This window comes from Hyperolius riggenbachi, chromosome 5, assembly GCF_040937935.1.
Source record: "Hyperolius riggenbachi isolate aHypRig1 chromosome 5, aHypRig1.pri, whole genome shotgun sequence".
NCBI classification, from domain to species: Eukaryota; Metazoa; Chordata; class Amphibia; order Anura; family Hyperoliidae; genus Hyperolius; species Hyperolius riggenbachi.
Window position 1 is genome coordinate 322,512,825 of NC_090650.1, and position 13,758 is coordinate 322,526,582.

At 45.0% G+C, this 13,758-nt stretch overlaps 1 protein-coding gene across 1 annotated transcript in view; it reads left to right on the forward strand.

Moving 5' to 3' along the window:
- The window catches only part of LOC137518877 (laminin subunit alpha-3-like), a 303,606-nt gene that overhangs the window by 189,465 nt on the left and 100,383 nt on the right, over positions 1-13,758 (forward strand). The window contains exons 42-48 of the mRNA XM_068237275.1: positions 5,968-6,086; positions 9,610-9,690; positions 10,643-10,749; positions 11,082-11,123; positions 12,878-13,029; positions 13,275-13,385; positions 13,478-13,589. Coding sequence (XP_068093376.1) covers positions 5,968-6,086; positions 9,610-9,690; positions 10,643-10,749; positions 11,082-11,123; positions 12,878-13,029; positions 13,275-13,385; positions 13,478-13,589 — 724 coding nt within the window. The remainder of the gene's footprint in view (positions 1-5,967; positions 6,087-9,609; positions 9,691-10,642; positions 10,750-11,081; positions 11,124-12,877; positions 13,030-13,274; positions 13,386-13,477; positions 13,590-13,758) is intronic.

The following is a 13,758-nucleotide window of genomic DNA, read 5'->3' on the forward strand; positions in this document are numbered from 1 at the left end:
GTCAAGCAACTGATAACAGCCGGTTTGCCCGATCCGCTTAGCGGATCCATTGGACCAACTGTCATTCAAACGACTGTCAGGTCTGTACGTGTGTACACTAGTAGATGTTCAAACATACGGCCGTTTGATCAGTCTTTTAATCTAGTCCATTGTTCTATCCAGTCCATTGTCCATTGTCAAGGCTTAAAGTTGGACATGTGCATGCACCTTTATAGTCCCAAAAATACAGTTAGTGCTGGGAGGGGGGGGGGGGGGGGGCATCGGTGATCAGATAAAAGTATTGGAAAGGGTTAAGACAGTAAAGAGCTTAGCTGAAAGGCCCTGCAGAGTAGTGTCTCTATAGAGAATTGAATTGGACTTTACACCACACATTTGTGCAGGTGTGAGGTACAGGTACAGCTGCAGTTCCTGGCCTTGGAATGTGGCTATACAACTTTTAATGTACGAAAGCCTTACCAAGAGACATTTACAACTGTCCAGTACTTATTTTAAGTAGGACTCCAGTCAAATATACACATCTGCCCTTTAGTCTAAATATGCTCTAAAGGTGGCCATACACTGGTCGATTTGCCATCAGATCGACCAACAGATAGATCCCTCTCTGATCGAATCTGATCAGAGAGGGATCGTATGGCTGCCTGTACTGCAAACAGATTGTGAATCGATTTCAGCATGAAACCGATCACCATCTGTGAAGCTGCCTCTGCCCCTCCTGCATACATTACCGGATCCGGCCTGCGCGAGTCCCCCGGTCTCCGCTGTCTTCTTCTCCGTGCTCCGCTCCAGGGCTCCAACTTCACTTCCTGTCCGGGGAAGTTTAAACAGTAGAGGGCGCTCTACTGTTTGAACTTCCTGCCGGAGCCCAGTGGAGAAGGAGCAGTGGGGACTCGCGCCGGCGGAACAGGTAATGTATTGCCGCTGTATTGCGTCGGTCGTCGGACATTCGAACGCCGCTATCGACGCACTCCTGACCCGCTGGTGATCGAGCGAAGTCTTCCGCACGGACAGGAACAACGGTAATCGACGGGAACGATCGATTTCGGCCGGAAATCGATCATTCGGTCAATGGTTGCGCAACGATTTCACAGCAGATTCGATCACAATGATCGAATCTGCTGTATATCGGCAGGAAAATTGTTAGGTGTATGGGCTCCTTAAGTTTAGTCTAAATATGCTCTATGGCGCCCCCTCCCCCCCCCCCTTCCCATGCTGCTAAAACAGCTCTGATCTATGGAGGCCCAGACTCCAAAACACCTCTGAAGTTGTCCTGTGTTATCTGGTATCTTGGTGTTACAGGGCCTTTAAGTCCAGTAAGTTATATGGGTTGGACTGACATGTCCCACTATACCATGAAAGGGTGCACGTCACCTGCACCAATCCTTTGGTACGCAGTTCATGTAAAAGTAACATCCATGTGAATGCCAAGATCCAAGGTTTCTAAACACAGAACTTCCCAGGACATCACACTGCCTCCTCTGCCTGCCTTCTTCCCCACAGTGCATCCTGCTGCCAACTCTTCCATGGGTAAATAGCTCACATACATAGGGGGCCATCCACCTGATCTAAAAACTATGATTCAGTAGAGCAGACCTTCTTCTTCCTTGGTTCCTTTCTATCATTAGTATGTGGGCCGGTGGTGGGCAGGGAACAGCATGGGCACTGGTTGGATGCCTGGTCTGATTATTTGCATCCCATATGTAGCTAACTATGATGCCTTTTGCTAGCCTTTGCACTTCCTGTACTTATATGAGCCTTGGGTGACCATTACTCAGTTGCTAGTTCAAAAATGTTCCTTCTTGCTACCACTTTTGATTGGGACTAACCAGTTTAGCTATCATTCTTGACCCATGTTAAAGTCATCAAGATCCCTTCGCTTGACCATTTTTCTTTCTGCCTATACATTACCTTCAAGAACTGATTGTTCACTTGCTGCCTAATATATCAAACTTCTTTGATAGATATACTGCTTAATATATCACACCCCTCTGACACTGTAAGCAGATAATCCCTTAGCACTCACAACTGGCCTGGGGGAACACATCTACGTGGAAGAACACTGCCCAAGGGTCTGCCGGTCATCTTAAAATTAACACTGTTAATGCTGTGCACCGACTGCCCTCTTCTGAGCAACATCTTTTCATCCTGGCGGTGTTAAATTTTCCATGGAGTTCTTTCGAAATTACGATTGAAAGGCCATGTAGCAGCACCGATCATAGTGATTGAATCTTTCTAGAGTAATGTATGGGTACCTTAATCTCTATAAGATGAGATGATTCATAACATAAACAGAGTAGTATAATTCATAAGATGAGCAGGGATAATTTCTGAAATCAAACAGATACGGAGATTTAAATCGAGTTAAGATAGATAAGGAGATAAGACAAATACGAAATCATAATTCATGAGATTTACTCATGCACTAAACTGCGGTAACATTGCCTTGTGCAGGTAGCGTACGGCAATTTTACCATTGATACAGCTGCAGCGAAGTGCAAGTAACATAATTAGCGCTACTGCACTGTCTAAGTAATGTGAACGTTGCTAGGGTAATATGTGTTGTAGCCCGCATTACCCTAGCAACACTCGCGTTACTTAGGTAACATGGGCTGCGCTAATTATGCAACTTGTGTGGAAACTGCCAACGGTAGTAACGGTAGATGTTACCACAGTTTAGGGAAACAGAACCGAGGAAAGATAATCCATGAGATGAAACAGAGAGATAAATAGAGAGTTAAGACTCATAAGGGGGTCAAATCACTATTTTATTGTAAAACTGACATGTGCAGGTAGCGCATGACATTTTTACCACTACGTTCAGCGTGTTGCGCAATCAATTCAACTGGTGGTACATGCGTAACACCCCGTTACTATGGTGACATGCCTTGCTTTACACACATTATCGCAACTAGGCAATTGTTACACATGTAACTCGGGTTACTCCGATTGCGCCACTCAAGTGGCATAAGTACTGTGAAAATTGCCATGCGCAGATAGCGCTGACCATCCAGTTATACTGAAGGAAAGAGAATTAACCCCAAGAAGAGATAATGAATGAGACAAGATGATTAGAAGAGGTGTGGTGTATGCACAATACAACTTCCCTTCCGATCGGCAGGATCGAACCGATTATTTCCAACATGTCCGATTGGCTCCCGATTAATAACTGGATCGATTTTGGGAAGTTATCATTGGAAAATCGATCAAGTTATTAATCAGGAGCAGTTTAGGCATGTACACATAATACAACTTTCCGTCAGATTACCCATAGGTCTGATGGGAAATTGCATTGTGTGTACCAAGCATAATACAATGGAACAGATTTATGGTAAAAAAAAAATCCAGGTTTACGGTACAAGTTATTTTCCCAGTGTTCTTTAGTACTATCCAACCATAGTAACTCTGACCCGATAAGCCCAAAATACTCATTCAGAGAGTCTCAAGTGAATTGCCTTTGAATGTGTAGTGAAAATATACAGTGAAATGCCATAATTTGGCCTCTGCTGAGCAGGACTTGCTGTGCTGTTGAAGTAGGAGCAGTCTTGTCATGTAAGCAGTTCAGTAGTTTAGGGAGTGCCTCAGATTATGGTTCATTGCTCAGGTAGAACAAGCCATTACAGGACTTGTGTGCTACAGGGGTATGTGGACATTTAATATCAGACTAAACCTGTCTGTAGCTCAGAATTTCATCATGTCTATAAAAGGAAAAGTATGGCTCATACTATCATATGTGGTTTGGACTTTAACCATGTATCCATTAATTGTTTGTGTAACAATTACAACTGTAAGTGTCTGTGAAATTATCATGAATACTAACAAAGTTACACTGCTGGCACTTACAGGTGGTTTAACCATTTGAAGATATACAAACAGCAAATACACATGGACAGAGTTGCCAGTAGGAATTCTGTGTATTCAGTATTCAGCAGACTGTCTGTTAACATGACACTGAGGCAAAAAAAAAAAAAAAAACTTATGATATAATGAACTGTATGTGTAGTACAGATAATTAATAGATCATTAGTAGCAAAGAAAAGAGTCTCATATTTTTTTATTTTCAGTTATATACTGTAGATTTTTTTATAACATTTATAACATTGCATTATTCTGTCATATTTGCAATTACAAACACTCTGTATTTTAAACTATGAAACAGAGCAGAGCTAATGACCCCTTGAACTCCCCTGCAGTAAAACCTTACTATTCAGCTAAAAAACAAACAAATCTGTTAGGGCACATGTGTCGAACTCCAGGCCTGGAGGGCCAGATCCATGCCAGTGTTTAGAGGATGGACGGAGAAAGAAAGGAATGTGTTCTATCTGATGGACCACACATTTCCTGATTCAGACCCATCAATTCATTTGAGCTGTATAAAAAATGTGTGAGGATCTCGGCCCTCGTAGCACCGGTTTGACACACCTGTGTTAGGGGGAAAATACAAAAAATGTACAATAAGCTGGTTGCACAAGTGTGCACATCTTTTGTTGAAGCACCTTTTGGCCCATCGCTTCCTTGTAAAAGTACTCCAAAATCAGATCACAAGGGCATCTCTTGTGCACAGGCCTCTTCAGGTCACCCCACAGATTTTGTATCAGATTTAGGTCTGTGCTCTGGTTGGGACATTAAAAATTTTTTTTTAAAGCAGACCTGAACTCAGAACTTCCTCACTGCTCTAAAAAATATAAAACAGCATAATAACCTTTAAAGAAAAATATTTTTTGTTACAGCTGATACAAATCCTGCAATAAATCTGCTGTGTCTACTTCCTGCTTTCATGGAAGTAGACATTGGGTTAACATCCTTTGTTTACAAATAAGCAGCTCTGCCATGGTAGAAGAGATTCCTGAGCTGTCACAGCTGAGAGATCAAATTACAGTGGTGATTAGTCAGAGTTGAGGGGGAATTAGGCAGGCTAAACTCTCTAAATACATATAGGGCTCATTTTTCTATGTTTTCCTTCTGTCCTGTGCAAGCCTTTCCTTTTTGATTTGGATTTGTGCTTGGGGTCATTGTTGTGTTGAAACAAGGTGGAATTCATCTTACTCTTTAGCTGTATAGCAGACATTTGTAGATTTGAGCCAGAAGTGACTGTTATTTGGAAGTGTTCACAATTTCCTCCACCTTATGTAAAGCCCCAGTTCCAGCTTAAGAAAAGCTACCCCAAAGCGTGGTACCGCCACCACCATGCTTCACGGTGGTTATGGTGTCCTTTCGGGGATGCAAAGTGTTCTTTTTGCACCAAACATATCTTTTGGACTAGTGGCCAGAAACTTCAACCATGGTCTCATATCCCATAACACAATTTTAGTAAGGCTATGTTTATAGTGGTACTTTTGCGGCTTGCTGCATTGCAATGCACCACCTATGCGATGGTCACAGGATGGGGGGGGGGGGGGTTGCGGTGAAACAGAGTGCGGCATTACTACAAAACACATTTATACGGTTACAGTGATGCACACATTTCATTGGCATAATGCTTCACTGTATGCGCCTCAAGCCGCAGATAATGTGCGGCTCCTCTTTTCCGATCCGTTGTGTTCCTGCTGCTACAGGGAATGCAGTGGCCACTGTGAACATAGCCTAAGACTGAATTCTTAACAGCAGCCCTGACAGTGTGACATGGAACTTTATTTATTCAACTGCAAAACAAACAGAAATTATAGCATTTTAAACTTGTTAGCACTGCACTACAGTATTATCAGCAGTGTTTCCTTAGCCAAGTGGAAGTGTTTTGGTTTCTTTTTACTTTTTAGGAGAGCCATGACTGCATATAACTGCTGTTTCACTGTCTCATTTGCATACGGTAGATAAAAGCACTGTTTTTTTAATCCTAGCAATGAAAATAAAAGGGCATTGAGACATATTCTTATTAGCACTAGTAGTGTATGCACCCATGCTTGTCCTATCATGTTACTTGTCAGTTCCGGTGTGCTTTAATTTACTGGGAACATTCTGTGTTTGCTTTTCTAGAACTGCCAGCATAATACTGCAGGTGACCACTGTGAACTATGCAAAGAGGGCTACACTGGGAATTCCATAGATGGGTCATGTAATCTATGTGCTTGTCCTCTCCCTGTGCCTTCAAACAGGTAAGAAATGTTTGTATGGAGAAAAAAAGCATAAACATTATTAAGCATCCACAAAAATGCCCTCAGACACAGTTTAGGCATTAAGAGTCAGACATAAATACCTATTTATACAAAGCTGTAATAATCGTCTATGGGAATGTTGTGAGGTATCAGACTGGATAAACCGCAGCCTAACACATCATAATTGCATGTCATTACCTTGCTACGTCTGATACAACAGTCATGTACATATTGCATTTACTAATGAATTCATATTTTGTGGCTTAGGCTTATAGCTATTCTGATTGTGTTCTTCTCTTTTTACACTAAGAGCATTTTGTGGCAATTATCGCTCCCCTGAAACCCCCCCCCCCCCCTCCAAAAACAAAAGCATGCAGTGCATTGGCATTTGGCGGTAAATTAAATTGCATCTATAGAAAAAGGGCCCAGTATTTACCATGTTAATCATAGTGCTCTTGGGATCAGCAAATCGCGTGCAATCCAAAAATTGGATTGAAACATGGCCAATGGAGGCCTAGAATTAGAGTCTATTGAGAGACTAAGGAGCCATGATTTCACATCAGTTGGCAAGCATTTAGTCTGAGGGTCCTTTTACACCTGGTGGTGTGCGATTTGCTACCGCACTGCACATTACTGTACATTCACTTTGTTATATGCAACACGCAGTGTAACCAAGTGAATGTACAGTAATGGTGCATGGTGCCAACAGAGAATCCAGACGCAACTTGCCACCAAAAAGCTTCACCCTTCAGTCACCTGCACACTGCCGAACAGGAAATTCGCCACCTGAAAGTCTGCATGACAACACACTGCAGCCTCTGCGTCAGCTAGACTACTTCCGGCGCATTGCAAGAAGGTAACATGTTCTATTGACTTTAATGGCCATTGTGGGGAGATGCGGTAGGAGGAGTTTACGCAATGGGACACAACATGGTAGTGTAAAAGGGGCCTCAATCCCACCAACCTTAAGGCCCCTTTTACACTTACCTACTGCTTCGCCCCACGTTTAGCTTTCTTTCCGCATCCCCGCTGTAAGGGCCATGCAAGTCTATGGAGACTTGCACGCTTAACACAATGTGACACGGTGCGCTGGAAGTTTCCAGACGCAAAGTTTGCAGCGTGCTGCCGCATGATCCATGCCTACTATACGGATTATGCAGCAATGCAGGTCAGTCAGGGCCGGATTTGTACTTTCTACCGCCCTAGGCCGTCTGTCACCAGCCCCCCCCCCCCCTAATATATATCAGTACACAACAAATTTCACCACCGCCCCCCCTCCCAAACATAAAAAAAGAACAGTACCTAAAACTAACAGTACCTGAAACTACTAAAGGAGACGTCATACACCCCACTGTTCCAGCACTGGGTCACTCTCTGCTTGAATAGGTTTCTTAATTCTGCAGGCGTGGTGAGCGTGTCCATACAGATCATGCACAAGTAAGGTCTGTGCATGCCCAATAGAACTAAGGCACTTGTGCAAGGCTATTTTTTACTTTACTTTTTGTGCACATTACTGGGCATGTGCGGACCTTACTTGTGCAGCCATGCCCAGTACAGATACACTCGCCCACAGTTGCAGTTGCATACTGAAGGAACCTACTCACCACTGGAAAGGTTGAGGTATAGGAAGATACAGGAAGCCCCTGGACTACCCCTTCCCCCTCTATAGAGGCACTACAGCTGCCAGCAAGCCCTACACCCGCTTTATAGAAGTACCACAGCTCCAAGCATGCTCCTTCCCTCCATAGAGGCACCACAGCTCCCAGCATGCACCTACTCTTCTATAGAGGAACCACAGCTCCCATATAGTATTGGATTGTCCCCTAGGGCCTCAAAGACGGCTGCTGGGCCCCCGAAGCCCATGCAGAACATTTTTAGTGGATCACACTCACCTGTCCGGCCCGCTTGCTCTTCTGTGTGCTTTATCCTTGTGGGCACCTCATCTCTGTAACCTAATGGCGTGTACATACTCCAGTGGACATGTGCATACTCAAGACGGAAAAACATGCAGAGGAGCATGCTGGCCGGGTGTCTGTGTGCTTTTGTGCAAATACACAGAAGCTCCAGGGGACCATATTTCACTTTGGGAGAGACAAGAGGGAGGGTCACCAGATAGCACTGGGGCCCTGAGGGAAATCACAATACAGTACTACTGTATATGGAGGAGGTGCATGCTGGGATCTGTGGTGCCTCTATGGAAGGGGGGTGGAGAATGCTGGGATCTCTGGTGCCTCCATGGAGCATGCTGGCAGCTGTAGTGCCTCTACAAAGGAGGGGGGCTGGAGTGCTTGCTGGGAGCTCTGAGGAGGAGGGACAGGCTGATAGCTGTAGTACCTATATAAATGGGGTGGATTTGCTGGGAGAAGTGGTACCTCAATAGAGAGCAAGGGGTCAAATAGGCCACCTAACGCTGTGGGGTGGGGAAGAAGGTGTCAGGACTCAGGAGTAGGACAGGTACTCACATGCATGCAGGCCAGAAACAGCATCAGGGACACAGACACATCAGGATCTTCCAGCTTCCTGCAGCCACTAGCCAGTGAAGGCTGCACAAGAATCCTGCTTCTCCCATGTGAGCTGAATTCCGTTCAGCTGAGCAGTCTCACCTTCCCCCATGCTTTGATGTGTTTGACTGTACGGGAGGGGAGAGGAACAAACAGCTGCCCTGCGTCTCTTCATTTCTGCAGGAAGTGGACGTTCTTCTCCCGGGCAGGCCAGGCTGAACTGCAGGCTCACTTAAGTTGCCTGCAGCTGTATGTTTGCTGCTTCTGCACACAGGATCTTCCTCCACGTGTGTCTGCAGACTTCAGCCCCGACCATCCAGCCTTGCTGCACTGTTCAAACGTACTTTCAAAGCACCCGCTGCCCGCCCTATCCTTCATTCATTCAGCTCGCCGGTTACTCTCACCTCCACCATTACACAAGCAGCCAGCATGACATGAGGCAGTCAGACCCGCTCTGTCCGCGGCCAGCCGCCCTGCATCAGAGTTTGCAGAGGGCGGCTGCGGACGGACTGGGTCTGGCTGCCTCATGTCATGTTACAGTGCTGGCTGCATGTGTAATGGTGGAGGAGAGTGGATCCGGCGGCCAGAATGAATGATAGCGCGGGCGGGTGGCGGGCGCTTTGAAAGTATGTTTGCTTTTAAATCAAGTAATAAAATGCCCCCCAGCCGCCCTAAACAAGGGTCAGTTATATGGCGCCCTAGGCCACGGCCTAGGTGGGCTTGCCAGAAATCCGGCCCTGAGGTCAGTGGGTGATGCAGTAAGTGTCACAGGGTCATATGAAGCTAGGTTTCTGTGGTTCTTATACCACATTGCACTGCTACTAATAAGTGTGAAACAGGCCTCATGGAAAATACCAGAATTACCAGAGTACAGAGCACCAGTGTGTGTGTGGAGGCCTCAGTCAGCACCAGTAGCTAGACGTTATTGATGAGCAGTCTGTACAGGAGCTTGTTTATGCTGCATCTCATGAATGTCTTTGTGTGTCTATAGTATATTAATACATTTATATTCTTCTTTTCAGTTTTTCTACAGGGTGTACTGGTAGTGGGAGAAATCTGAAGTGCTTCTGCAAGCCAGGATATACTGGATATAATTGTGGAGAGTAAGTCTGATCCACTGCAACTACCGTACTGTGTAGCACTCTGGTGTGGAATCTGCATGGTGTCTAGGTGTTATATATATATTCCTTCAGTGAAGATTTATGTATATTCACTAGGACTGTGGATGGTGTGTGCTATGTGTGTTGGTTTTCTTCAGATTTGTTATTTATGTTCACTAGGCTTTGTGCATGTTGTGTTATGCCATGTTCACAGTGGTGTGTTGTGGTGCAGCAGAACGGCCGCTCTACAGCAATGCACCACCTACCTGTGTGGCGGAAGCGCTGCAGTACAACGTAGAGCGGTATGGTAACACACGGCGTGCAGTGCATTAATGCAAAACGTGCACGTTGAGGGCCCTTTCACAACGGGGTATTGTGGTACGGTATTTTTACCACACCCCACTGGCAGGCAATGAAAGTCTATGGAGACCTTTATACTTCTGCGGTACGGCGCGATGCAACGGAAGTGACGTTTTTGCATCCCTGACGCAGGTTCAAATCTATGTCAACACTGCGGTGATGCGTCCACTTGTGGTGATCTGTGTCGTCCTGAAATTAATGTTAGTCTACGGCAACGCGTGGATTTTAAAACAATTACTGACGCAACATCCCGCTTACCCAAAGCAGGAAGTAATGGCAAGCGCACGTCACTTCCTGTTTGGGAGGCCTCGTTTTGGCGGTGCGTCAGGTGCGACACACCACATCCCCAATGCTAGTTTACAGTGTGAAACCAGCCTAACGGTCTGTATGCGACGCAATGTGCGGGTAACATGCAGTGCCACTTTCACGATCCATCGTGATCCTGCTTTCACAAGGAACGCAGTGCAACGCCTAGGTGGCCTAAGTGTGATATGTGTGTTCATTTAGTGCAGATTTGTTATGTATATTCACTAAGTACTCTACACAATATATCCTTCAGGTTTCATGCTAAAATGTATTGTTACTCCTCGTCTAGGTGTGCTCAAGGCTATTACGGAAATCCATTAAAGCTGGGCGGCAAGTGCCAGCCATGTAATTGTGGTAATAATGGCCAACTGGGCAGTTGTGATCCTTTAACTGGAGGTAAGAATCACCACTGTTATCTGTTCATTTCAGTGTAGCAGTGGTTTATCTAAGACAAACTTATGCACTTTGGGTCCTACGGGAGAAAATCGCTCTACAAATGTTTTGAAGTTGTTGCTGTAAAACTTGACAGCTTATTGGTTGCTGTTGGAGATTGTACTTTTAAACCCCTGTGTTCTGAAATTCAACAATGAACCCATTAGTGCACTGTATAAGTTTGCTTATTGTTTACAGGTGGATTGATTTCATGTTATAGTTGGAACATTCAGTTTCATAAATAAGCACATCATGTCGATTAAATCTGAGTTATAATCATACTATGTTTTTTCCAGAATGCCTTGATGAAGATCCGAAGGACACTGGAGATGATGAATGTAAGCGTGAGAGACAGTTCACTGCCTTATTGTACTATAACTGGGTATTATCTGCATTATGCCTTACTGGGCTACTGCCAGACATCTTCTGTATATACTCGACTATAAGTCGAAAAATTTAGCACTGACTCAAAGTATAAAAGTGTGTGTGTGTGTGTGTGGGGGGGGGGGGGGGGGGACTTATACTTGAGTAGTCCTAATTTTTTTTTCTTTTACTTACAGCCTGTGGTGTGTGTGTGTGTGTGTGTGTGTGTGTGGGGGGGGTGGTTACTCACTATCCACCACCGGGCACAGTGTCCTCTCTTCTCACTCACACTGGTCTACCCTCCAGCTCCCGATGTCACATGACTTTGGAAGCGGAAGTTACAGCGCGAGTGGAGGAGAAGACAGGGCGCTGCGCCTGGCGGTGAATGGTAAGCTTTTTCGCTGCAGCAGCGGAGGAGAGTGGGCATAGAGGTGAACAACTCACCTTCAGAGATCACCACAGCTTCTATTTTCTAACTTCTTCCTCTTCCAGGTGTCCCTCGCATTGGTACCAGCGGTGCTTCTTGTGATGATTTAACCCCAAGTCATCACAGGGGGTGCTCATATTAATGCGAGGGACGTCTGGGAGAGGAAGAAGATAGAAGTTGCGGGGAGTTGTTCACCTCTGTGCCCGCTCTCCTCCGCCACTGCAGCCGTTACTGGGGGCAACTATCCTGGCTACCTGCCTATACTGGGGCAATTATACTGGCTACCTACCTACACTGGGGTCAACTATACTGGCTGCATGCCTACACTGGTGGCAACTATACTGGCTACATGCCTACACTGGTGGCAACTATACTGGCTATCTACCTACACTGGGGGCCACTATACTGACTACCTACTTAGACTGAGGGCAACTATACTGGCTACCTACTTATACCGTGGCAACAATACTGGCTACCTCCCTATACTGAGGCAACTATACCTAGCTACCTATACTGGAGGCACCTACCTGGATTACCTATACTGGGGGCAACTGTACTGACTACCTATACTGGAGGCACCTACCTGGCTAGCCTATACTGGTGGCAACTATACTGGCTACCTATACTGGAGGCACCTACCTGGCTAGCCTACACTGGGTGAAACTATACTGGCAACCTATACTGGAGGCACCTACCTGGCTAGCTTATACATAGACTTATACTTGAGTAAGTTAAAAAAAATCTACCTTATAAGGGTCAAATATTGGGGTCGACTTATACATGGGGTCGACTTAAATTCGAATATATACTTCAACTTTTTGCATCATATTGTTTCATTGCATAAGACTTAAATTCTTTGACACATCACACAAGCCATAGCACAGGGTTAAAGTGTCCCCCCGTTCCACAAAACCTTCACCTGTAAAGTATCAAAGCACTGCTCCTTTTCTGCCGCCAATCAGGATGAGTTGTCATCCTGCTGACGTCAGGGATCTCTCTGACAAACGTCAGATAAAACAAAATGCAAAGATACTCAGCAATTGACAGATGAGTCAAGGTCCAAACCACAACCGGAGGTCTAAATCATCTATATGCAATCCATTGCTCCCAGATAGCCTCATATTTGTCTAGATTTTCAGTACAGGCATAGAAGATCCTATCGATCAACATGACCAAGTAAAGTCTATCTTTAACCAATTGAGGGGGCAGGTCGGGGGTTTTCCATTTACACGCTGATAAGTTTTATTTTACTGTTTATGAGCACCAACAGTCTTGCATATATTTTCATTTGTTGTCATGCAGCATGTGACAGCTGTGCTGACGCTCTACTGATGGATGTCATGACTATACGGGATGAACTCGACTTGATAAGATCCAGACTTCAAAGCATGAATGCCACCAGCCGGGCTCTGCAGCAGCTCCAAGACCTGGAAGCACGCATCAATGATGTACAGGTAGGTGCAGTGGAGCAGGAGGAGTCATTATACCGAGCATTACAGAAGAGTTATAGAAACAGGATCAATGGTACTTTTTATATGTCTGCCACTATATTGTTTCTCCATCCTACTCTATGACCTCTGTCAGGCCTCCTCAATATGCTAGATGATGATGCAAGCTGGTAGGTAACGAAAAGGACACATTAAATGGTTGCTACATACTGAAGAAGTTATTCACAGATATTGTTTGCTTTTCATTGCAGCGCCAGTATGACAACTACAACAGTAAAATCCAAAGTCAACGTCAGAAGGTGAACAGTCTGCAGACAGAGACTGATGGTCTAAAGAAGGAAATAACTGCACTACGTGAAAAGGTGAGCCGTCTAATGCTTGTGAGAATCTGGCTTCTTCTCAGAACTGGCACTTTAGGTGAGGAAATATAACTGGCCAATGCTTAACATTTCAGGCTCAACAGAATTATAAGAAGTATGAAAACCTCATGAAAAACGCTGATGACACCTTTCGCACTGCTAGTAAAATGCTTCTGAACATCGATGTACTCCTGAAGAATATTAAGAGTATGTCATACAATTACAATATCTAAATCACTAGCGCTCTGCCAGAATGAAACATATTCTGTTTAACGAAACAAGCGGGGTCTTTTTACTCCAAATTAGCGGTAGGCATCAGGAGGGGGTTATTTAAGGTCATCAGGAGGGGGATATGGATATGGGTATCATTTATGGT